A 27239-nucleotide genomic window follows, 5' to 3' on the forward strand; every position below is an offset into this window, starting at 1 on the left:
AAAGTATTTTAGAAATAAATTTTTAATATTTTAAAATAATTTATTTGATATTTTGATTTATATTTTGGATTTAATATAATATTTAAATTAATATGTGTCTCAGGGTATTGGATGTCGGTTGATGGATCAATCCTGGAAGATTTTCTGAGAACACAACACAGAAGAACCGTTGAATGACGATTGGGTGTTCTCCTGGGACGTCACTCCGATGATCAAGTTAGTTTTCTTAGAGAGTGAGTTTAGGGTTAATTATGTGAGGAAGAAGATGGATCCCTTCCTTAAGCCGGAAGAGATCCTTTTATACCTGTTATTAACGGATCGTGGGGACCCTGTCCAGTGGGTGTGAGACGTGGCACTCTCTTATTGGGAGGAGTATACCCACGATAACTAACTGCCAGGTGACGTCAGTTCTAGGTGTCACCAGGCCTTTTTTCATAACCTGATTGGTTGCGAGAGGGTGAAAAGATTATGAGGAATATTCGATCCCTATGAGAGGAAGTGGGCCAACAACTCATCGTTGGCCTACTTAGGCCGAGACTAGGTCCCGATCATGGTCCTAGCTAGATAACGCCCCGTTAGTGCTTTCCGTTAAGTTTAACGTGGCCGCGTACGGTAACGTTAACAAGCATCATACATAAATTTCAGTTCATTTCTTCCATGGATTTGACCTAATTTGGGAGAGACATGCATGTCCATAAAGCCTTGATCTGTATGCTGCTTTTGGAGTATAAAAGTCTTCTGGAAAGCTTAAGTGGGTAGCTTTAGTGATTTAGAGCTTAAAGGATGAGCTCATGTCTTATAATGTCATTAAGTACATAGGGTTAAATTTTTTAGCTTATTGGAATGACTTAAGGGATAAAGTTGGAAACTTTATCCATTAATACCTTGGGGTGTACCAGATCTGAGCTTTGGAGCTCTTGGAATAGTTGGAAATCAGCTTAATGCATTAAGTTGTTGAAACCTACTTCCCACGACGTGACATCTAACAGCCACGACGTGGCGACTGGAGAAGAACTTGGTTGTTTTGTCATTATGTTGCCACAACACGGCCAATGGAAGGTCGCGATGTGGTGATTAGTTGTGATAAATTTTGGGTTGTTGACTTTGAGGATTGACCTTTTACTGATGACTTGTTGACTTAGGTTGACTTTTGGCCATGATTGTTGGATTTAGTGTGTAGGCTAAGGTTGGACCTTGTATGTTTTGATAGGTGTATGGTAGCATCGGTTGTGTAGCTTTGAGCGGTGGGTTAGCTGACTTTGTGAGACATATGAGTCTTTTCACCATAACCTGTAGGAAGACTAGGTGGTGGCCCTGGAAGTTATATAAAATACCAGGATATGGCTCCCGGTAATTTGTATGCAAGACCAAGGTATAGACCCTGGCAATTATATGTAGGATGTTAGATGTCTTTATGATTCTTACATGAAAGACCAGGAGATGGCTCTTCATACTTGTTTTTAAGACTTGGGTTTTGCCCCTGGCATGGCAAGGAAATACCATGATGAGGCTCATTACATGATAGTTATTGTAAGACTATGGTTGACACATTGCATTCTCTATCTTATGTATGATATGTGGTATTTTAGGTAACTCAATAAGCTTTTTTCTTATAGTTTTATGGTATAAACATTTTTAGGTACTTCCAGCTCCAAAGGGAAGGGTCCGACTTAGCTGCACAACATCCCATGAGAAATACATTTTATCATGTTTAGTTTTGGAATAAATGGTTGTACAACTTAATGGTTTTAAATGAAATTTTTTATCAGTGTTCCAGGGATGTTACAAAGATATATATTTCAATTACTCTTACCAATACTCACTTACATAATCACCATTTATATAATAATTTAGAACACAAGCTGGGGCTAGCTTATTTGACTAACAAAGTGTTTCAAACAAGAGTTCATTATATATATATATATATATATATATATATATATATATATATATATATATATATATATATATATATATATATATATTAGACACACATAATTATTTTTTAAATAAAAGATTAGGATGTTTTTGGTATAATATTTTATATACACGTTAGATGATCATATTATTCTTTTAATTAATTGGCTAAACACATTTCAATCTTATTTAACTAGTTCTTATAAGTATCAATATAAATTAAAAAAATCTACATAGTTATGGGTCCTTCTTTTAAGAGAATGAAAATGAATTGGTTAAAATTCCTACATACATTCTACCACAATCAACAAATTATAACATTAAATTGATTTTTGATAGTGTGTATTCAGACCTGGATAACAAGTTCCAAAACCCTTATGTTGGATTAGGTGTCTAAGCTTATAACTATAATTGGTATATACTTGAATTGATAGTAGCACAGTCATTTTGGGTTATCTTCACACCTGGCAATTGAATAGGATGATCGTTAAAGAGAGAAGAATGATCTATTAATTTATTACTTGGTTAGTAAATTAATTAGAACTCAAAATAAATGATTTATTAATGTATTATGGTAATAATATATTAATTAAAAATCATGTTATTTAATTAATACTCCCTCCGTCCCAATATTATTGTCCACAGACAAAAAACACACAGATTAAGAAAAACATTAATTACCACTAACTTTATATAATAAAATGACAGTTTTGTCCTTACTTTGCATTTAATGTTTCATTAAATGCTTAGTTGGTTAAGTAATAATAAAGGGTATTTTGGTAAAAATGTTATTTATTTTTAGAAGTGGACTATTATTTTGGGATAAACCAAAAAGGAAAGACGGACTATAATTTTGGGACGGAGGGAGTATTTAATAAGAAATTAATTTGGAATTAATTTTAGGATTAAATGAATCAACTAAAACTGCAGGGACTAAAGGTGACAATGTTCAATAGTTGAGAATTGGGAAATTCTAGAACCTCCCTAAAGAGGGGGGGGGGGGGGGGGGGGGGGGGGGGCGAAATCTAGAGCTTCTCTAGGGTTTCCTTGGCCTCTAAGGGTGCCTTGGATGCCTTAGGGAGGAAGTTAGCGGATTAGAGTTATCTTTGATACACATGCTTTATCCAATACCTTCCTAACACCTATATAAACCCTCCTTAGGGTTAAATTTCGGTGATGACTCTTCTAAAAGCCTAAGGGCCGACATTTCTCTTCTATTACTCTCTCTCTCTCTTTCTCTTTCTCTCTCTCTCTGTATATATATATATATATATATATATATATATATATATATATATATATATATAGTTTTCTTTGGTTGCTTGAGTTTGTTTGTGAACCATTAGAGGTGCGACACTTGTGGCGCTTGCTACCAAAGGTCTTTCAAGTAAGGATTCAAGATTTTTTACAATAACAATCTTAAAGGTATGAATCATAACCCTTCTTATGTGATTTTTGATTATTATCCATAGATCTAGGGTTTATACTTTGTTGTTCATTATTGTATGTTCAATTAGAGAAAATGTAGATCCTCAATTAGGGTTGCATGCACATATAGAATTATATGTTTTTCTCAAAACTCATCAGTGATATCAGAGTCTAGGTTTAGCTTTCTATTGAATTGATACTAATATGAACTTGAAAAAGTAGGAGAAAACAAAATCGTCATTATGTTCTTCGAACACGTCGTGTTGTTTTTCGGACTTGTCGTGTTGGACTGCAACACGACGTGTTGGTCCTCCAACTCAGTGTGTTTGCATGTCAGATCATGATTTCAGATTTTCTTGTCTAACTTGATTTACTTGGTTAATGTTTGGTAATTATCTTTTATTAAATCTTCCATAATCTGATTTTTGGTAATATTAGATAATTAAATAATACCTAAATGTTAGGAGATAAACTTATAATGTAAACCCTAAATTCCTGAACAATTAATTTGATTATTAATTGGACTTAATAATTAATGTTAATTTTAAGGTTTTTTGAGTATTAAATTAAAAGTTTAATTTTTGAAACTTAAAATGTAAACCCTAAATTACATCCTTATTGATCTTATTATTAATTAAATTAATTAATTAGTTAAAAGATAATTAATAAATCCATAATTGATTTAAATTTAATTAAGTTAAAAAGTTTAATTTATTAAAGGATTAAACCATTGCTATTTTAAAATGTTTTAAAATGCACCTTATATATATTATAAAATTAAATTTTTAATATCATATGTGTATAAGAAAAGTCAGTCTTACCATTAGTAGGTCTCATTCAAGAAAAAAAAAAGATGAGTTTCATGATCTAAAATAAAATGTAATTGTCAAATCGTAAAAAAGCTAAAGAAAAATTAAATATCCTTCTAATTTTTTTCTCATACATATCATTCATTTTAAATGGTGACAAGTGTATTACAATATTACTAGATTTAGAGTAAATTACACGAATGGTTCTTATGGTTTATGTTAATTTGTGCGTTTGGTCCCTAACTTATTTTTTTTTAACTCGGAAGGTCCCTAATGTTTGTTTTTGTTACGCATTTGGTCCATGTATTACCTAAAAAGACTATTTTCCCCTTAAAATTTTAATTTATTTAAATAAACACACCCCAACCTCACATTTTCACCTTACCTTACATACCCTACAATTTTTTCTATTTAAATAATAGTATTTAAGACCAAACGTGTAACAAAAACAAACAGTAGGAACCAAGCGCGTAACAAAAACAAACAGTAAGGACCTTCCGAGTTAAAAAAATAAGTTAGAGACCAAGCGTGCAAATTACCTCAAAGCATGGGGACCTTTCGTGTAATTTACTCCTAGATTTATTAAATATGATACTTGTGATAGGAAGATAATTATAAAGAAAAATTAAAAAGATATTTCATTTCTCATAGCTAAAATATATTAGCTTATATGTACTTCCCCCCAGAAAAACTAATTATTGTTGTGATTAACCTTAAAGAAACCCATATAAATTTAAGGATGTTGCTAAATAGACAGACAAGGACATCATTTATCAAAAGTCAATTTATGATTTACTACTCATAACTAGTTTTTTTTCTGAAAACATATAATTTCAATCGATAAAATGAGATGAATTTTTAATAAACATCAAATTTAACCACTTATAAAAATGATGTAGTCAACATGATATTAAGATATTCGAAATTGACACCATGCAAGTGGATGCGCGCATATTTGGATAAAGTAGAGGAAACACTCTACATGTCTATGAATTTTTCGGAAGCAGTTAACATCCATGTATCATATTGGTAACTCGTTTTAGTTGTAATTATTAGTTTTGAAAACATATATATATATATATATATATATATATATATATATATATATATATATATATATATATATATATATATATATATATATATATATATATATATATATATATATATATATATCGATAGTAATCGTTTTTAAAATGAATTATATTAGTTTCTTTTGAAATTATAAATTATAAATTTAAACTAATTGCTAAAAGAATAGATTTATCATTCATATACAACCATTTGAAAACTAATGATAATAAGCGAATTTATTATTATTAGGATTAGAATAAAAAAAATAAAATAAAAGACGTATTGGAACCGTGTGCTTGTTGTTGTAATGTGCTCCCATACTTGCGGGCTGTGGGCTTGTGATGGATAATTGGACCACACCGAGTTGAAAACTTGAATGTCACGAGATATGGGCAAACCTTCACGGCCGTCGTGACGTGTCGGTGTCTGCCTTACTGGTGGGCCCACACATGCTTGTCGGCTACATGTCACTTTCTAATACTGCCAAATTATCACTTTTTGATGCCTTGAAAATTGAAATCCCATTTTTACCCTCTGTTCACTTTCATATTACAGTTCTTGACCTCGACTTGGTCTACATTTATCTACCTCCCTAGTGTCAAGTGTCAACAGTCTTTTTCTTTGATAGGGATTGTGTTTGAATGAGGATTATGATCATATAATTCTATAAAATGTTTTTTTTAACCGTATTAAACAGAAACCAGAATTTATACAAATTTATACATGAAAACACAAATGTTTAATTCTGTGTCATATACATGTTACGTATCACATGAAAAATATTTGTGTTTTATACGTTTTTAAACAAGTAAATTTATGTAAGACCCGTGTAAGACACGAAACACTAAAGTGCTCTCTTAATAAAGTGTTCTCTTAATAGATTATTCTGAAGAAAAAAAATTGTGACTCCTAAACATATATATAAAGATTTTCAAGATAAATAAAATCATTCTGGTAACTTTCCATACAATCACGTTAATTTAATCTACAATACACCCCTTTTCATCTAACTCTCCGACATGTACAACTACTTAAATAATTTAATTTTCATAGCAAATTAAAATTAATTGACTACTAGTTAATAGATCTAGAACGTGTATTGTGGGTGGTATATTTCTGGAAAGAAAAATTGGGCCGGAGAAAGACGTTTATGGCTTTAGGGTAGTGGACAAGTAGCGTCTAGTGTGGTTGAAGTTCCATCACATGTATATATGTCTTTTGAATGACCTTTCATGAATTCATCTTTTAGTTTTTAATGCTTCTCACCAATATTTATACAAATTAAAATATTATTATGTAATTACATATCATAACATAGTGCATAAGACTTCGCTGTATGATTTGGTCATATTTAAAAACATTATTACATAATACATAGTCTATTTATGAAAAAGAACATTGTTGCATAAATTAAGAAAGAAAAACTAAGCCTTGTTGAATGAATAAGTAATTAGCTCTTAAATTATTGTGGTTATATATCTTTAGGGGTGTAATGAGTCGAGTCAAAGCCAAAACATACCCAAGCTCGTTTATATTCATATGGGCTCTAATTCGAGCTCGGCTCATTTCGAGCCTAGTTTCAAAGCTCGTGCTCGGATCGTGGGAAAAATAAAATATCCGAGCTTGGCTTGGCTGGGGCTCGTTTTGTTTACTATGCGAGCCTAAACGAGCCTATGCTCGACTCGGACTCGTTTATAGTATTTGAGCTCGTTTGATTATTTATCAAACATTCAAGTGAATAATCCAATATCAAAACATACATTCATACATTCTATATTTCTACTGGTTTAATTCTATAAAATATAACCAAACATAAGAACATAGAGAGTAAAAGCTCAAATTACTAAAATAGTACTTCTACTTCCAAATTAAAAAACAACTAGAAATAAATCAATCTTTCTCGATGTAACTTCACTACTCGATACAAAACCCTAGATGGATAGATGTTGTGCGTATGAAGGTATGCTCTGAAAATTGAAATGGATAAAAAAGTGAATTTTCCGATTAAAAGTTTAATAAAGTTTATTACTTTATTAGTAAAATATAATACATAAAATAAAAAAAATTATATTATTATTATTATTATTATATATATATATATATATATATATATATATATATATATATATATATATATATATATATATATATATATATATATATATATATATAGGCTCGCGAGCCTAATCAAACTCGGTAACAGAAGCTCTGGCTCGTTTAACTTGAGCTCAAGTCGAGTTTTTAACGAGTCAATCAAGTAGCTCCACTCACTTACACCCTCATATATACCTTCATCAAAAATGCTATAAATTCATGTATTTTTCTATTTGAATAGCACACAAGAAAATATCTCAAAAGTGCATACCATCAAGTATATGTATATGGATACAATATCTCAAATGTGCATACCATCAAGTATATCTATATGGATACTTGCAGTAGGAAACTACAATGTTTATCATATTAAAATATAATTATTTACTTATTAGTTTGTATAAATATATAACGTTTCTTTGCTACATTGGGTCTCTGTAATTATTACTTGTTTGTATGACTTCTTTTATGTTATTCGTGAGAACCACGGTTATAAAATTAATTAAACTTTCATATTAAAAAATTAAAACTATTAATCAATTATTTTAAATAAATTATTACTTAAGAGATATTTTTTAGTTATGTAAAATTATAATCGTTGATTTAAATAAATATGTGAAATTATATCACCTTATAATTCATATTAATTTTATTTTATTTTTTAATCTAATGTTATTATTTTAATATAACTATAAAAAGAAAAATTTTAAAATTTGAAATTTAGAATGGAGAATCAATTATTAATTTAATGTAATTAGAGTAGAAAATTTAAAATTTAAAATTGATAATTAATAGGTTGACAAACAGAATGATATGTAACATAGAATATTAATGAAAAATTCTAATAGTATGACACTTGTCAATGTAATAATAAACTTATTCATTTATTAAAATAGAGAGAAGATATTAGACTATTTCAAACCATAACATAGTTTTTGCATTAAAATGTATAATATTTGGTATTCATCTCTTAACCTAATATACCATTTTTGATACTCAAAAATATTTGAGTCTCTAATAAGTTTGTCTTACATGTTTTTTATTAAAATATATTTATATTATTATATTATTAAACAAAATAGACCATATAAATATAATTAGTTAATAATTTTGTTATCTAAATAATTAAAAAAATATTTAGATTTTGAAATGAATCAAAACATAAATATTGAATTTGATATATGAACATCAACTTTATATATAACTTAATATTATAAATAATAACTATTCTTACATTTATAATATAACTATACAATTATATTATTAGAATTATATAAACTCAAACATCAATAGCTAAATTATACACATTAATTTTTATTTTATAATGTAAAAAGAATAATTTTACGCTAAATTTGGTATTATATTAATATTATTATAAATCAAATGTACACCAAAATGATGTTGGGCTAGAGACGTTAAATATTTGTGAAAAGATTTACATCAATTATATATATATATATATATATATATATATATATATATATATATATATATATATATATATATATATATATATAAAATTTAGTTATCATCGTACAACGAGTGTGATAAATTTGGAGCTCCCGGTGGGGGCTAACATGATTCTTACAAAGCATTGAGCTCCGGTTTTGAATAAGTTTAGAGCTCGTCTCTCTAAATGGAAAGCGAAAACTTTATCTTTTGGTGGTCGTATTACACTTGTGAACTCAGTGCTCAATAGCCTTCCCCTCTATTATTTCTTTTTATTTCGTGCTCTGAAGAAGGTTATATATCTCCTTGATGGCATTAGGAAGAAGTTTTTTTTGAGGAGATGATGATAATAAGAAGAAGATCAATTGTGTGGCGTGGGAGGTGGTCATCAAACCGAAAGATAAAGGTGGCTTGGGTGTTGGGTGTCTTGAGTCTGCTAATTTGGTTCTTCTTGTCAAATGGTGATGGCGTTAAAAAAATGGTTCAGATTCCTTTTGGTTCTCATGTATCAAATAAATTCACAATCTTATGTTTGTGGATGGAAAAACTTTAGCAAAAAGATATATTAAAGGAGTTCGGCTCAAAATTGCTAATGTGGACTTAAAGCTTAAAGAAAATGGTGTTTATTTGAACGATCCGTTTTAAATTGAGATTGGTATCGGGGGCAATACTCTCTTTTAGAAAGACATTTGGTGTGGAGATTTATCTTTTTTTTTGAACGACTGAATATTATATAACACACTAGCAATAAGCTAGCAAAAACCAGAAACAATTACACCAAAGTATTTAAAAATGATTTTTAAAGCCACAAATTCCAATCTATGTTTACCTTAAAAGATATATATCCAAAACTTTACGCTTTGGATATTGATAAGAATTGTTTAATTAAAGAGAGGGTTCATATTGTTGTTGTACATGTAATCAGTGGACAATGGATTGGTCTCGTCAGTTAAGGAGGGTAGAGAAATCACTTAATTTTCCTTTTTAATTGATAGATTGAAGAACTTCCTATTCTCGAATGGGTACGACATGTTGAGATGGACAGTGATTCAAGTAATACTTTATAACTTAAAGGTGTCAGGAGGATAATTGATTGTCCCAAGGGTGTTGTTGTTTTCACATTTCATTAGGTTAAATGGTTGCCTCTAAAAATTAACACCTTAGTTTGGCATTTGTTTCAAAATCGGTTACCTACTCTGCCTTAACTTGGTTAGGTGCAGGCAGTGACATCGAGTCTTTGTCCTTTTGTAGGTGCACGGAGGAAGTAACGACCATTTGTTCTTCTCTTGTGATTTTGTTGTACTGCTTTGGAGGTGGGTGTCTAATTGGTCAAGAATCTTCAAGATTATGCCCTCTTCTTGCTCTTGTTTGTTGGAGATGCTCAACGAGGGTAATATGGGTAAAAATCAGGAAAAGTTGGTGTGGTCCCTTGCCTATTCGGTGTTCTGGTTTATTTGGAAGGCACCAATGTTTTAAAAACCGGTTTGAACCGGCCGGTCAAACCGGTTGGACCGGGAATCGGGAGAGGGAGCGGTTCAACCAATGTTTTAAAAACCAGTTTGAACCGGCCGGTCAAACCGGTTGGACCGGGAATCGGGAGAGGGAGCGGTTCAACTATCACCGATTTTACATTGATTTCTGAACCGGATTGAACCGGCCGGTTTTTAGAAAAACCGGTTGAACCGGTCAAAATAAACCGATTAAACCGAATAAAAACACATGAAAATGAACTATTTACATAATAAACTTTGATGATTTTTTTCAAATCTATTTAGTTTTCTCTCAATAAAAACATATCATAAATGTGATAAATTCTTTTGATGTATTTGTATCCATCAAAAATTATATTTCGTTTCACTATTATACTTTATTTTCTTTTTGACGTATATGGATTGATGTAAAACACTAAAACTTATGGTTATATGCTATTTTAATGTATTTGGATTCATCTACAACTTATTTTTATGTGTATTTTTAATGTTTGAATTTGTAAACATCAAATTCATAATTTCTATATGTATGTATGTGTAGGAAAATAGAAAAAAAAAACATGAAAAATATAGAAATTGGTTCACTCGGCGGTCGAACCGGTTAAACCGGGAACCGGTCACTATACCGGTTCAATTAAAAAACCGGTTTTTAAAACATTGGAAGGCACGAAATTACATTGTCTTCGGGAATGAAAGTCGAGCTATCATGAATTCATAATGTCAATGTATGATATTAGTATTAACATATTTAATTGGATAACAAATAGATCATAATTTTATACCTTTAACTGGTTTGTTTGGAGCATGTCTCCTTTAAACTCTCTTGTAGTTTGACTCAAGCTTCTCGTTTAAATATTTTTCTTCTTTTATACTAATACTATATTTGCTTGCCGTTTAAAAAAAACACTAAATAACCACTTTAATTTTTAACTTTTTAATGCATTAAAAACATTGTTTTTTTTTAGGTTTGACCATTTCTTAGAGAACAAAAAAAGTAACATTGCAACCTCCAAATTAATGGCAAAAGGTGAGTTGGCCCAAGGAAGGATGATGAAAGGGATCCACACGGACTCTCTGGTTTGAGTGTGAATAACAGTGGGTTGACTTTTTAGATTAATCAATTAAATTGTCTGGTATATACTATTTTCCAAAAACAAAACAACAATATATCTTATAAACTTTTTGACAATATTTAAACAAAATTCAAAATATAAAATTTACGGAATAAATAGGTGTAAATTTGTATATATTATACAATTTTTAGGAATTAATAGATGTAAGTTTGTATATATTATAAGCTTTTACACATAGCATATCTATTATAAAATGATTATTATTTTTATAGATAACATGTTCCATTATAAAATGATTATTTGTTCATTTATATTGTTTAGGGGTACAAAAGTCAATCTCGTGAAATTCTAAATTGAAAAGACTTGGACCTTATTTTTGCCTATAAATACCCCCCTCCCAAGAACTAATTAAGACATCGAAGAAATTTTAGCCCCTACCAACATCATCCATTGATAATTGAAGCTTTTACAAACCTCTGTTCATCCCTTTTCACTGAAATTCACAATCATGCAAGAAAACACCCGTAATCCATTCGCTGTTGATTTAATCAGTGATTCAGTTCGATCTTCATTGTCGAATTTGATCTTAACAGGTGGGAATACAAGCACCTTCGATTCAGTCTTCTCTCACGGTTCATCATCATCATCATGGGTAGAAGGAGCTACGATAGGGTCTTCAATGTATCTCAAACAGAGAGATCTCATCCTCAAATTCACAGACGAATTCGAAACAAAATCCCCAATTGGATTTTCTCATCAAGCGAGCAATTTATACAAGAAGAAGTTGTATAGAGGGGTGAGGCAGAGACAATGGGGTAAATGGGTGGCGGAGATCAGACTGCCGCGGAACAGGATGAGAGTATGGTTAGGAACATACGAGACGGCAGAGATGGCCGCCTACGCTTACGATCGAGCTGCATATAAGTTACGTGGGGAATACGCGCGCTTGAATTTTCCTAACGTGAAGGAGTCGACGTCTTTGGGGTTGATCGGAGACGAACGTAAGTTGAATGCTCTGAGGAACGCTGTGGATAACAAACTAGAGGCGATTTGTCGAAAGGTTAGGAGAGAGAAAGCTCAGAAGAGGGAGGAGAGGAAGAAGGTTACGGTGGTGGGGAATTCAGGTGGTGGCGATGAGAGTTTCAGCGGGAGTGATATGGGGTCATCCAGTGTTTCGGAAGATGGGTTTTTGAAAGGTGAAAATTCTCCATCGGGAAGTACTTTTTCCGGTGAGTTGACTATGGCGGAGGAGGTGGAGATTGGTGGTTGGTCACTCGCGCGGATGCCCTCTTATGATCTTGATTCCATATGGGAAATACTTGCTAATTAGGACTTAAGGAGTGATAAAATATGAAATATCACAACTTATTTTTACTTTTAACTTTTGAGGGTGTCAACGGTAATACTTATACTTTTGGTTAGAAAATTTTGTTTAATTATATAAATATCTTCCTATTTTCCTATTTTAATAAATGAATAGTTTTAATCTCTATTTGACATGTGTCACTTTAATACAACTCTTCATTAATATTATGTCACATATCAAAGAGACATATTAGGCAACATTTCAAAATTCAAATTTACTTTTTCTAATTATATATTAAATTTGAAGTTATACTAACTTTAAAAATTTGGTATATCTTATAATTAATGATTTTTTTAAAAGTAATTGATAAATATTTTTGAATTTTTACTATGAAAATTTAATTTATTTTGTAACCGTGATTTCCACAGGTTATAAACTAGTAATTTTCATATATACATAAAACTTGGACTTTGTCTTTTTTTTTTTTTCAGTTGTTATTTGGATAAAATTATGGTCAAATGTTTAAAAGTACTTAACAAAATGATGTCGTGTTTGAGAATATGTAAAGAAGCGTATAAAATTGTACTTTCATAAAAGATGTTTTTTGAAAAAAAAATCATTTTCATATTGTTGATTTGATTATACATGAGCAAGTTTCATAAAATAAGATACTTAGAACACCTTTTAATTATTGCAAGTAGGGGTAGAGGTGTTGATCTAATCAATCTGATTGGTTGCTTGGTGAGCAAATGGCAAATTAAAAGAAAGATTATGAAAATGCAAACAATAAGTAATCCTCTCTTAAAACTAAGAAATCTTGATGCATAAAGTTAATTTTTTCTTTTTCAAATTTACTGAAAGTCTTAAAAGGAAATAGATACTAGTGATTTATCGTTTGTAGGATGAATAACATGTACGAAATTGGAATTGGTACTTTTATTTACCTCTCCCTGCTTAGGATATTATATACGTTTTTTATATATAGGTAAGGTAAAAGTCCTTAAAAGATTAATGAAATGTTAAGAACCCAATCTTTATCATTTTTAAAGGGATGTCCAAAATATGGAAACTGTCCATTTTCGTCCCTGTGGTTTAATAAGATAACATAAATGGTTTCCTGCCAATTCACACAGGGTCGTAATGGTCATAGTTCAAAAAATAGTTTATAGTTGTATGGTTTGGTGTTTGTCGTATCTTTCATTTTTTGTTAAGCAATACTCCATGTTTCCGTAATGAAGACCTGATTTGTTTAATTACTTTTTGTAGAATCAATTTATTTCAGTTTTATTAATTTTAACAGTGTACATTTGGGGTCAACAGTGTGTCGTGTTTGGAAATCTCAATGTACTATAAATGTTATGTATGGTTGTTTTTTTTAATAACGTTCATCTTTTGGATTTTTTTTTTACTATTAACGCCCTATTATACCACTGTACTTTGATACCCACCGTATCGAAGCATTGTACTTTAAAACAAATAGTATTTCATTATTATAGACCCTATATGTTGATGATGCAATGGCTACAATCTTCAAGGGGCATAAGAGTACATTATTGGCTAACTTTTTTAAGCTTAATGTCTTAATTTGAGGAAAAAAATAAGAAACTAAAATGTTGTAATAAACATACATGAAGGTAGAATGATGTAATAAACAAATATTACAAATTTGGTTCCCATGATATGTCATTTTTTTGGTTTAGGTAAAAGAAAAAGTTTTTTTTTTAATGTTGGTCCCGTTACATTGATTTTGGTCCCTAGATTGTTCCTATGATATGTCATTTTTTTTTGGTTTAGGTAAATACGCCGCTTTTAAAAAATAAGACCATTTTGTCCTTAGAGAGACCCCAAATAGTTGGTTTTGCTGGGCTTTTCTTTGTAGAATATTTACAACCACTCTTTTTAACTTCAACTATTCATCAACTTTAAGAATTTTGTGTTATTTTGGACGTGATTATATATAAGAAAAAAAACGTAGAATAACATCTTTTATTATATGTAAGAATTTTTTTTTTGAATCACATCTTTTATTTTGAAGTTACTTTTACTTTATAAAAAACGAATTGTTATTATGTTTTTCTTTTTTTAACCACAAACATTATACTTACTTTATTCATTATATCCTTTGTATTCATGTAAAAATGTTATTTTTAAATATGTATATTCTCACATTTTTATATTAAACTTTTATTTTTAATAAACTCGTGTAGTATACGGATATCACACCTAGTAAACATAAAACTTGAATTTTATTTTATTTTTAATTGTTATTTGGATAAAATTATTGCCCAAATGTTTAAAAGTACTTAAGAAAATGGTCGTGGCAGTGGTGGGTGGTGGTGACGTTGGTGGTTAGTGGTAGGGGTGGATGGTGGTGACAGTGGTGATGGGTGGGTGGTGGTGGCGGTGGTGGTGTGTAATAGTAGTAGAGGTTATGTTGTGAAATAAAACAAATGTAACATGGTAAAATACCGAATGTGGTGGAATTTGATTCCTTTTCCTCCGAATTTCATTACACCCCAACATCCAACAAACCAAACGCACCCTTAATTATTGGTTTACAAACCCAAATTTGTACTTTTAAAATTAAATCAAGCAAACTACAGAATTCTTTCCATTCGAATAAAAAACCTAACATCAACCTCAATTCAGTATAGCCTTTTGAATATGGATTTCGCTCAATTTTATGGTTGAGTTGCATGGATTCCCAAACAGGGGAAGCCAAAAAAAAAAAAAAGCGAGCAGATCAACAGCCCAACCAGACTTTACCTCTCAAGGAAAAAATAAATGAAGTTTTATTTAAGTCATCTTAATCTAATAAGATATGTTTATAATATATCTTTTAGGATATTATTTGATTATCATTATCACAAATCTTTTATTCTTATGAAATAAAGCATATATCTTTCGAAAATCTGTATCATGTTCATGCACTTTGCTTTAAATGAATATAGGACACGCGGCTCGCTCAAACATCAAGTAATTAAACCCTACGAAAAAAAACTGGTTTCACATCTCAACTAATATTTGCCACTTCACTGACTTTTGTCCTTGACAGTCACACAACTTAAAAGCTTTTCTTTTTCTTTTTTATTTTTTTTTTTTTCTATTTAGTGGGTGTTTAGGATAGTTTTAAAAAAAGCTTATTAGCTTTTTAAAAAGCTAACAAGCTAAAAAAGTGTTTGTCTATTTAAAAAACGTTTTTTAAAACAGTTTTTTGGATAGGAAAAAATAAAGCTTTCAAAAAGCTAAAAATTCCTAACTTTTTAGCTTTTTAACCATTTTACTTCTAAAAAAACAGTTTTTTACATCCAAACACTTTTTAAAACCAACTTTTCCTAAAAGCCATAAGCTAATAAGCATTTTTCTTAAAAATCGTTTTTCGCATAAAAAAACTAACCCAAACATACCCTTAACATAAATAATTATAACTATGTATCAGTGTTGGTATATATAATATAACCATAGTAAATAGTAATGACCCATTTCTTATGTGTACTAAATTTATTTTTTGGACTTTGAGTCAACCTAACCCGCCCATAAATTAACCTCTTAATACGCTTATGTTTCTGACTTGTTCAATCATTGAAGCTGGTTTACACTTGAAATAAAACCTTCTAATTAGCATTAAAAGCTAACAAGTCAGCTTTACTTGCAAACTGTCTAGAAGAAAAAAGAGACCCATATGTCAACAAAAATACCTCTTCACAAAGTCAACAAAACACACAAGATCAAAACTAAACGATCTTATTAGAATTTGGAATATATATATATATATATATATATATATATATATATATATATATATATATATATATATATATATATATATATATATATATATATATATATATATATATAACAAATATTAAACAGTAAAAGCAAATTGAACCTTGTCATCACCAGGTTATATAATACCAAAAACTAACATTTCTCATACAAATGCTTTTCATTTTTTGGTTCATTAACACTATTACAATAAAAAAAAATATAATACATAATTTTAACTAAACTTGAAACACAATAAATTAAAGAAGACAATGTTACCAAGTCAAGGAGTTTTTTGATTGCTGAACTTTGGCACTATATGATTCTTCTATCTCTTCCTGAAAAATCAGTGAATTGTTGCATTTTAGTTTAATTAAAAAAAAAAAAGGAAATAAGTTGTTGCTTTTGATGTTATTCAATACCTTGCAAGATTTCATCAAAGGCTGCAAGAATGATCCCCTAAAGTATCTGATGGACTTTCCCATAGAGGTTCTTTCCCATACTGCCATTATTCAATCCAAAAAATTATTTAAAATAGTATATAGATATATATATATATATATATATATATATATATATATATATATATATATAATAATAATAAATACCCATAATAATAAGAAAATGATGTAGAGAATATGCTTATAATGATACATCAAGTGGCATACCTTTATCACCTTCTACTTGCAAGCCTACAGTATTGATTTCTCTCAGAAGCTGTGACATAAATAAATAACAAATTTAAACAAGTGAAATAATAAAAATTTGAAGCTTCAACGAATTATTATTATTATTTAAAAAAAAAACAAAAAAACAAAAAAAAAACCTTAGAAAGTGTTGGGACATTGGTGGGATCAAACTCATCACAAACGTCTGGATCAATAGGAACGCAAACACGACCTGGATAAACAAAATATAAGTAGCATATTATTAAAGAGTAAATTACACCTTTAGTCCCTATGGTATGTCAAAATTTATAGTGTTTGTCCACATGTTTCATTTGTCGCAAATGTGGGCTCTAGAGTTTAGTTTTGCTGCAAAACTTATCCCTGATACTAACGGTGTCAGAAAACATCTGTCAAGTCTAGATAAAATGACTATCTTGCCCCCATCTTCACCCCACATTTGACTTTTGAATGCTTTGTAAGTTTTTTTTAGATTCATAATTTGACATGAAAACTTCCATAAAAATACTCTTTTCTAAACAAATATGTATTTCGCTGGTATTAATTTTATATTTGTTTTCTATAATTTGGTAAAACTCTGTTGTTGAAGAGGGGAGATGAAGGAATGAAGGAAATAATAAGACAAGGGTAAAATAGTCATTTTTCATTGACTTAACAGATCCATAACTTTTGACATACCACATAAGTTAAACTTGTAATTTACTGATATTATTAAAATCTGGGTTGCTTTTAAGCATGAAAGTTGTAAATATTCAAGAACTTAAGTAATTTATACATCATGAATTGTCTTAAAAAAATGCAACATTTCCTTTTGTAAAAATGAAAACTGTTAACTAAAAAAAACAAATATTCAGAGAAAGAGAAACTGACCTGTTTTGGGGTGAATGCAAAAGGGTGCCTTCAGTAAATGATTCATATGTTTTGAAACCTGAGATAATAGCTTTCAATGAGTATAAGAATAAAAGTATCATAAAGTAGTAATATTGTAAATAATAATAAGAAGAAGAAGTAATAACAACTGACCTCCATATCAAGCCTGGGATAAGTGAAAGAAAAGACAATCTCCTCAACACACCTACGAATACCAGTTGCCTAACATGTAAAAGAAAAACAACATTTTAGTATACTACATATTATTATTTATTTTATATTAAAATAAAAAAAATTGTATACCTTTTGTTTACCAGACTGAAGAAGCTGTTTTAATTGTTCCCATCTCACAACATTAACATCTTTTCCACTAGAAGAGCGCCTGTTGTCTTGCCATTTTCCTCTAAGCTCAGAGGTTATTGCTGCAAGATAAAAATAAATTTAAAAAAAAAATTAGACATTTCTTAAAAGTAATATTTCATAATTTCAATATGTAGTCAAGATTGCATACATTCATCAGGAATCATTTCCAGTATTTTCTCATATCTTTCATCTGAAAGTAACTGCTGGCTACAAAGTAATTTCTTCTCAAAAAAGTCTCTCAAAACATCAGAATATGATCTCCTGCAGAAATTATACAAGGGTTAGAGAAATTTAACTTTATGGTGTTAAAAATGAATTGCTTTTATTCATGCTTACACTAAAAAAGGATGAAGTGCAGATCCCACAAGAGAAACCTTTGATTTACTATTGGTGTTACCCTGAACACCAACAAAAAAAATGTCAAGAATCTCACACTATAAAAATTAACTAAATCTCTAAATCCAACCTTGTAGACACGAAAATAGTCAGCAATAGCTCCCCTTTGTTCATTATTCAACCTGATATGATATTACAGACTGGTTATAAAGTTATGGAAAACATTATTAAACTTATATTGTAAAAGTTTTACAGTTTTATTACCTCCTTGCTTTTCCATCACAAACCCAACAATGGACCCCACGTCGACCACTGTATACCCACAGAATATTATTGAAACCAAAATCATCTGTGAACATAATGAATATAGAATTAGTGTAAGGTAATGTCAAAATGTGTAAAATGATATTAATGTAAAATTACATAGATATTGATTATTACCTCTAAGAGAAGTATCAATGACTTTGATAGCAATGGTCATGAGAGGCCAGCAGTCCAAGCAAACATCTGCACCAGAGCAGCAATATCTTGCATCATCATAATCTGAAATATCCTGGAAACACACACACACGCACATTGGTAATTGATCATGTTAAATACTTAAATGATTGAATTTTAGAGTAGTAGATGTTTAGATTTTATAATTCAATTGTATAATTATACGCAAAACAAACTTACTATATCAAACACTAGCTCTCTTTCCACAGGGGTGAAAATGTTGTCCCCAGATTGTGCGTATGCAAGCCTCTTTGAAGGCTGTTGAAAGATCAAGAAACATGATGAATCAATAAGCAAACAGTAATAAAGAATGTTACAGAAATGAATCTTACATCAACACTATAAACTGGACCAATATCTATTTTGAATGGACATTTATCTTTGATGCCATTTTCCAGCTCAGATGCACAGTTGAAAGACTGGAACCGAAGATATATATCATTATCCAGTGTAAAAGAAAATTCTCTCCTTCCAATATAGGATTGATCACATGCAGGATGTTTCCCATCTGCACATATAAATCATGAAATTGGTCTCATAAATATTCTCAATTGAAAAAGAATGAACAGAGATGAAAAACATATAACAATAGAATCCAAATTGGTATCTACTAAAAGTTCTTTTCATAGATTACCATTTCCGTATGACAACCATTTGAACATGTCTGCATGAGGGAAAAGTCTTCCTGCCAAAATTAAGTATTTGCATTAAGATCAGAAACTGAACTTATGATATGACCCTATTGATCAAGGCTAAAAGCCTTAATTTTGAAATTCAATCAGAGAAGTCAAAGTCAGACATCAGCTTCGCGTTTTATGCAAATTCTGATTCATTTCGGTGTTTTGTAACAATATGTAGCTAAAATTTATCTCAAACTTTTACATCTGAATAGATTGGTTCAGAGAGATCTTAGTTTTGGAGATTGAAGAAGCAGATAAGAAAATATTAAATATTACAAAGTGTGCCCATTAGCACGACAAATCGGTTCAGAAATTGAGGGATCTATGAAAATAAATTGTTATCGCGAGTTACCGTAATAAACTTTGAGGTAATTAGGATTGAATTCATCAGGAATATCATCAATTTGCTCGTCTTGGGGCTCGGGGTCGTCGACTAACATGTCGTCTCTTTCATTCTGAGCTTCTTTAGTCATACTTGAACGGAGCTACAGCTTTCACAAAAAGCCTAACAAAACCGTCCCCAATTACATATATCAGCTCATTAAAATTCACGGATTTCGGAACTTTGAGAAATCAGCTCAGATCTTAAGCACTTACGGAAATATAACCAACGAAAATTAAAATGCGGGTCGATGTAAAACCCTAAAATTACTCAAATTAATACTTGACGTAAGAATCGAGCAACACAATAACATGAAATTAACAGAGTGAGTAGCGACCTGAAAATGTGTGTACGGAATCAGAGGCACCGGTGTGGTGGAAACCGTGAGGATGGATTTGGGGAAGATGAAATGGCGGGAAAGAGTGAAGGACATATGTTAAGAAAGGATATTTGGCGGGAAGATGAAAAGTTAATGGTCTTGTGTGGGCTGAACCTGAGTTAACTTGATTAATAGCCCATATATGGTTTTGGGGCTTCTCAATCTTCCGCAAAACAATTTAAAAAATAGTGGGTAAAAATGAATGTTACTGGTGGAAGATATTATCTTAACGGAAAATTTCCAGAAAAAGTCTTAAAATTTTACCTTAATTTACAAAAAAATTCTCAAACTAAAATTTATTTACGAAAAAACATGAATTATCGGTAAAAATAACGATTTAACCCTTTTTTATCCTATGTTTTGCTACTTCAGGTGAGTTCTCATGAACTTATTATATAAACTATGTGATTATGTTATGTGAAACCACAAAAAAAGCCTAATAAGTGAGGGGAGTGCTTATTGATTGGGCAATTGGAGGAAAGCCTTGCAGAAAGGGAATCTAGTTGTTCAGTCTAGGTGGCTATGTACGGATGGTCGATCATGCGGAGCATCTATGAGGAAGGTGGTCTATGCAGGACAACTAGAGAAAAAAATATTTAAGTTATGAAATCTAGTTTTGACCAATTTTAGAACGTATCATTCATATATGTTTATTTATATGTGATAGGATGTAAGTAATATATGACTTATTACTTTATGTGCTATTATGTGTATTGTATATGATCTATATAATGGGTGTGTGTTGTATTACTCGCTAAATCTTAGACTCGCAATTGATACTTTATGTTTGTAGTTGAAAGTCCTTTAGGCTCGGAGGGGAAGGGGTTTATATGATTAGGATATTTGAACATTTTCGGAGGGGCATGATATCTAGCTACACGTTCATTATTATGTTATGGTTTTCAAAACATGACATAGCTTCCACAATTTCACTATGTTGGTACTAATATGACTTGAAAAGACAACTTTATATTTTACCAAGGATTATGAATAAAACTTTTTGGTAAACATATAATATCATTTTCAAAAAATTTAAGATTGGATCTTTGAGATATTACAAAACATAAATCTTATAATTATCCATGCAGATACTTAGTTGGATTTAAAATTGAAAATGCAAGGAAACACCATTTCAAATCATTCAATTTAAACCATTTTGAGTCTATCGCTTTCAACATAATCATTCATAGTTTAGTCTTTTACTCAACTATAAAAACTTATTTTTTAACTATAAATTATGGTAGATCCGACTTTTAATAGATTAATGGTTTTTACTTTTAAATACTATATATTCATTTTGTTTAAAAAGGTTTTGAAAAATACACAATCACATATCAAGCTCTTTTAATCAAAACATCAGCAGGGCTATCTAACCCGTTGTGTTTCACAGCAAAAGGGTTATAGGGAATGGTAACATCCTTAGCATCTTGCCACATATAATTTTTTCCAATCACATATGATTTTTTTTAAGCAACGTATGATAGAAAGAATTATAGCATCTATGTTGTAAAAAATAAGGAGTGACAACATCTAAATGTCGTTTTATTTTTTATTTTGAAAAAGAAAAAGAAACCAACTGATAACCCCTTCTTTTCTTTTTCTTCTCGGTGCATGACTAATGATCATGGTCGGCCTTACGTATTATGTAATTAAGTTATGGCTTAGGGCCCCATTTTGTAAAAGGACTCCACTTACCCGAATCCTTTAATGTCCATTGTCGATATTTTTTTCTCCATTCGTTGATACGCATGCCTGATGCCCTCAAATCAAAAGTGACGATCACACTTATATTCTTCTTTCATCCTTCTCCATTCTCGCACTCTGAATACTGATTATCGAATCCTGGCTTCTACAATCTCGATTGTTGAACACTGAAAGGCTACCTAAACCGATGAAATTTTTTCCTTCTACATTATTAGCTTCTTTGATGAATTTCTCTGATTCTCCATTGCTCATAAATCTATAATGATTCATTGATTCAAGGTACGTGCAATGTTTTCACTTGATTTTTCCATCATTTGAATATCTGTTAGGGTTAATAGCCGATTAGGATTAATTTTTTCTATTATTTGATTTTCCATTGTTTTCACTTGTTATTTGTTTCTCATTGATTTTTTATTTTTGAGTAAGTGTTTCCACTCATATTTTACGTTGCTGGCTTGCTGCTTGAAGCTAAGGAATGTTGTCATTTTAATTAAATCACTTGAGTTAGTGATTTTCGATTTCTTTTTTTCTTTGTTTATGTAACATGAAGCTAAACAATGTTGGTTATTGATCGTTTCTATATATGTTGCTTGTTCATTGATTTCTATGTGGAACTATACATATTTGAGTTAAAATAATCCAATAAGTTTGAGGTATCATTTTAATTAAAACAGGGTAAGTATGCAAGTTTAAATAGAAAAAAAAAAATACAACCTTCACTTTTATGTTTGTTATTAATATAGAATTTGAGTATAGTACAAACCAAAGGAACTTAAAATTTTGGTTCATTTAAAGAATCCAAATTTTGGTTCATTTAAAGAATCCAAACCCGTTAACCCGCCTCTGCTAACCACCCGTTCTTAACGAGACCACTAGTGACTTTGGCGAAAGTGAGGAGACAAGTTTGGCGAGGTGGAAGCGAGCCCGTGGGCCATTTCTTCCATCCTAACGACCCAATTCCATACGTGCGTGATTGAATAAAGTTGATGACTTATTTTTCACTTTAAGATAATTTTAGTAATAAATTTAGATGAATAGAAACTTACTTAAAATGATATATTCACTTTCAATGAATATCGCAAGGAAACGCGCTTACACGCGTTAAAAAAAAAATGCCAAAACAATTACAAAACATCGTGCTCCTGTCGGTTGCTTAGCTATTTCTCACTCCTCCTCACTCCTCACGAAAGCAAGAGCAGGAGGGAGTAAAGACGAGTACTCCCAGACAAACCATTTTCCTGTGTGGTAGCTCCACCGCATCACCGCCGTGTCTTCGCCGTCACAGCTCCGTAAGTAGCCTCTTTCGCTAGATCTGCTCACGTACACAATGAATGTCTTCGAATTTACTTTGTTCTTTCTCGTTTGGATTCAATCTCACACCACAATTGTATTTCTTTCATTTTTCGTTGTAGTTATTTCGTCATTTTCCGATTTACCTATTTACTTTACCAAATTTCAGGGAGGAGATATCATTGAAACAGCTGCAATTTTCAACCTAGTGACCAGAAATGAAGCACGGGGGAGTTTGGGATGCAATTACGTGTTTCGCCGCCGTATTAGTGTTCCTGCAGTGCTCCTGCTCGGCGGCTGGATTAGTTACTTGTTCTGGAATTGTGCCGATGGCATACCGGAGCGATAAGATCTCAATAACTGATTTTGGTGCTGTCGGAGATGGTAGAACGCTGAATACGAAAGCGTTCAGGGAGGCGATTTACCGGATTGAGCATTTGAAGAGGAGAGGAGGGACGCTTCTTTACATTCCTCCTGGTGTTTATCTAACAGAGAGCTTCAATCTTACTAGTCGAATGACTCTGTATCTAGCTAAAGGCGCTGTTATCCAAGCTACACAGGTACTCAGATCCATTTTAATTTTTTTGCAAAAATCTCAGAAATCTACACACAGATTTGCAACTCAAACACAGTTTTTGTACCTTAAAACAAGTTTCAGTAGCTGGAATACTTCAAATTGGAAGTCATTGCAATAATTTGTCTATACTCTGTCTTTTCATTGATTTTAATGTACTTTTTTTGAAATGAGTTGTTGAATTTGTCAAGTTATGGTGTAGTTTATTGACTTTTGAGCTAACGGACTTAATTTGCTACAAAACAAAAGGAAAACAACAATCTCTGCATATCTGAAAAACAATTACTTCATGTTCTTCCAATTGCAGTTTCACAGTGCATCCACAAATCCAGAAACAAATTGTATTTATTTTGCATTGTTGCTATTTGGAGACGAGACTATTAAATATAGTTCCCAAAAACAGTTTGTACTTATTTTGCATTGTTGCTAATTGAAGTAATGTTGTGTTTTGAGAATAATAGTATAATACTTTGCCCATTATGATGAGTTAATGATTTGTTAAAGGAGCGAAAAGTTTAATTTATTAGGGACCACAAAGCATCAACATAAGCAAAACTTATTTCGGAAAACAGAAGGGCTGATGGTAAGTTTAGTGGGTTCCTATATTTGCAATGTGGGACCAATCGCATGTGCAAAATCAATATTGACAGCTATATTGAAGACATACTTTATTATATTTATAAACAATTCAACTGTAAAGTTATTTATTTAGCAAATAGTAAAACATAATATGATTGTAATTAACTTTATTATCCTTATGTGTTTATGTTCAGGACACAACTAACTGGCCTCTTATTGCTCCATTGCCTTCTTATGGAAGAGGAAGAGAACGTCCAGGTGGAAGATACATGAGCTTCATCCATGGAGATGGTCTCCATGATGTCATTATTACTGGTATGTATATAATGTATAATTTATAAATTCTTGCTCTTGAAATTGCTTTATATATTTGCATATTGTTTTGATGAATTGATCATCATTTTCAGGTGAGAATGGGACAATAGATGGGCAAGGTGATGTGTGGTGGAACATGTGGAGACAGAGAACCTTGCAGTTCACTAGACCAAATCTTGTTGAGTTCAAGGATTCGAGAAGCATCATTATTTCTAATGTCATCTTCAAGAATTCACCTTTCTGGAACATTCATCCTGTATACTGCAGGTATTATTAATATCTAAACCCATTTTTTACGAAAATAGTTACAAATTCCCATGTTAAATTTCTAACCTATACCTTTTTTTTTTTTTTTTGATACACAGTAATGTTGTTATCCGATATGTTACAATATTGGCTCCACCTGACTCTCCCAACACCGATGGAATTGATCCAGGTATGTCATATAAAACAATAAAAACTAAAATGCATTATTCTTTTCTTTAGTAAATTACATTTTTGGTCCTTGAGTCTAGCTGATTTTTTCAATTTTACCCCCAAAAAGTTCTCTTGCAGTTTTTCTTCTTCTTTGAGGTTTTTTGTAATTTTTTTGTCCCCTTCTCCAAGTAAAATGACTATATTGCTTGGATCAAAATTGCAAAAATCACCTATACTTTAAACAGGGACAAAAACGTAACAATAATTTTGAATAAGGACCAAAATTGCAAGAGAAAATCTTTTTGGGATCAAAATTGCAAAAAAATTGCAAAAAATCAGCTAATACTAAAGAACCAAAAGTATATTTTTCTTTTCATATTGAGTAAATTACATTTTTGGTCTCCGAGTATACTGAGATTTTCAATTAATCCTAATTGAGGTTTTTGTAACGTTTTTGGTCCTTGCTCTAGGTAAAATGATTTTATTTTTTGGTAATAAAATTGCTAAAATCAGCTATACTCCGGGACAAAAAAAATTCAATTCGAACAGGGACCAAAAATGATGCACGAACCTCAAATAAGAACCTAAATTGCAAGGGAAAATTTTTTGAGACCAAATTTGTAAAAATCAGCTACATTCAGGGACCATAAATGTAAATTACTCATTATTTTTTCTCAAATTGGTGTAGATTCAAGCTCCCATGTATGCATCGAAGACTCCTACATTTCAACAGGAGATGACCTGGTGGCAGTAAAAAGCGGATGGGATGAATACGGAATTGCATACGGCCGCCCAAGTAATGACATCACAATCCGGCGACTCACCGGTTCATCTCCGTTCGCTGGAATCGCAGTCGGAAGCGAAACTTCCGGTGGAGTAACTAACGTGTTGGCAGAACACATAACCCTTTACAACACCGGAATCGGAATCCATCTAAAGACAAACATTGGTCGTGGCGGAATCATAAGAAACATAACCGTTTCCAATGTTTTCATGGATAAAGTCCGGAAAGGAATCAAGATTGCCGGTGATGTCGGCGATCATCCTGACGAAAACTATAACCCGAATGCGTTACCGGTAATGAAACATATCAGGATTAAGAATGTTTGGGGTGAAAATGTCCAGCAGCCGGGGTTAATCCAGGGTTTAAAGAACTCACCTTTTACAGATATTTGTCTGTCTAATATTAATCTGTTTGGGTCAAGTGGGGCCAAAAATGTTCCTTGGAAGTGTGCCGATGTTAGTGGTGGTGCGGTGCAAGTTAGCCCATCACCGTGTTCGGAGCTCATTAGCAGTCGTCAGACAGGTGAGTGCTCTGTACCTTTCTGAATGTGACGATTTCAACTGGGTCCATGTAGTGTTGTAATATATTTATATATGATTCCTTTAATTTTATAACAATTGACAAGTTATAAGGGTGAAGTTTTTATTTCCTGTTTGTGTGTATAGTGTATACTAGATTACTAGTGGACTCTTTTTCTTCCTAAAACATAACAATGATGCAAAGACAATTGACATGCATGGTCCAAAATTTGAACAAACTCACTCTCTCAAAAACTTACAATCACTAATCTTGAAGATAACCACTCAACATTCAACAAGATATTAGAAAAAAGATACAATCATGAAGATTTGAAGGTTTAATGTTTTCTTAGAAGAGAAATCATTAGCAGTTCGCCAGGAGTATAACTCAAATGAAGGCATATGTGAATTGGATGTATAACTCAAGCACACTATCCAACAGCTTACTATGCAAAAAGC

General features: G+C 31.2%; 3 protein-coding genes across 5 annotated transcripts; 2 read left to right on the top strand and 1 right to left on the bottom strand.

The window, feature by feature from the left end:
* Positions 1-11733: 11733 nt before the first annotated feature.
* On the top strand, positions 11734-12826 carry LOC111918789 (ethylene-responsive transcription factor ERF061). The gene has a single exon (XM_023914415.3). It carries the CDS (start codon positions 11843-11845, stop codon positions 12662-12664), a length of 822 nt encoding a protein of 273 aa, XP_023770183.1. The 5' UTR covers positions 11734-11842; the 3' UTR covers positions 12665-12826.
* A 3687-nt stretch (positions 12827-16513) lies between these two features.
* LOC111918788 (uncharacterized) lies at positions 16514-20710 on the bottom strand. Of its 3 annotated transcripts, XM_023914414.3 has the most exons (18): positions 20558-20661; positions 20436-20480; positions 20191-20343; positions 19793-19843; positions 19491-19666; positions 19339-19416; positions 19102-19213; positions 18925-19009; positions 18791-18842; positions 18661-18722; positions 18473-18585; positions 18265-18383; positions 18115-18183; positions 17962-18019; positions 17232-17305; positions 17074-17122; positions 16828-16907; positions 16514-16743 (listed from the first exon to the last, which is right to left on the bottom strand). In XM_023914414.3, exons 3-18 carry the CDS (start codon positions 20309-20311, stop codon positions 16681-16683), a joined length of 1362 nt encoding a protein of 453 aa, XP_023770182.1. In that variant the 5' UTR covers positions 20312-20343; positions 20436-20480; positions 20558-20661; the 3' UTR covers positions 16514-16680. The 3 variants fall into 3 exon arrangements, with proteins under 3 accessions (XP_023770182.1, XP_023770181.1, XP_042751586.1); XM_023914413.3 differs by lacking the exon at positions 20436-20480 and having other exon boundaries at positions 20558-20710; XM_042895652.2 differs by having other exon boundaries at positions 20436-20574.
* Positions 20711-23433: 2723 nt separating this feature from the next.
* On the top strand, positions 23434-26912 carry LOC111918787 (probable polygalacturonase). The gene is made up of 6 exons (XM_023914412.3): positions 23434-23592; positions 23763-24153; positions 24941-25061; positions 25154-25328; positions 25427-25497; positions 26167-26912. Exons 2-6 carry the CDS (start codon positions 23812-23814, stop codon positions 26805-26807), a joined length of 1350 nt encoding a protein of 449 aa, XP_023770180.1. The 5' UTR covers positions 23434-23592; positions 23763-23811; the 3' UTR covers positions 26808-26912.
* Positions 26913-27239: the final 327 nt, after the last annotated feature.

The sequence above is a fragment of the Lactuca sativa genome, chromosome 6, assembly GCF_002870075.4.
Source record: "Lactuca sativa cultivar Salinas chromosome 6, Lsat_Salinas_v11, whole genome shotgun sequence".
Taxonomy (NCBI): domain Eukaryota; kingdom Viridiplantae; phylum Streptophyta; class Magnoliopsida; order Asterales; family Asteraceae; genus Lactuca; species Lactuca sativa.

Coding starts and splice junctions, on each gene's coding strand:
- LOC111918789 (XM_023914415.3), top strand. CDS start 11,843: ATGCAAGAAAACACCCGTAATCCATTCGCTGTTGATTTAATCAGTGAT.
- LOC111918788 (XM_023914413.3), bottom strand. CDS start 20,311: ATGACTAAAGAAGCTCAGAATGAAAGAGACGACATGTTAGTCGACGAC. Junction 18,843..18,924: donor TGTGATGGAAAAGCAAGGAG/GTAATAAAACTG, acceptor ATATCATATCAG/GTTGAATAATGAACAAAGGG. Junction 16,744..16,827: donor CTTTGATGAAATCTTGCAAG/GTATTGAATAAC, acceptor CTGATTTTTCAG/GAAGAGATAGAAGAATCATA.
- LOC111918787 (XM_023914412.3), top strand. CDS start 23,812: ATGAAGCACGGGGGAGTTTGGGATGCAATTACGTGTTTCGCCGCCGTA. Junction 25,062..25,153: donor CCATGATGTCATTATTACTG/GTATGTATATAA, acceptor CATCATTTTCAG/GTGAGAATGGGACAATAGAT. Junction 25,329..25,426: donor ATTCATCCTGTATACTGCAG/GTATTATTAATA, acceptor TTTGATACACAG/TAATGTTGTTATCCGATATG.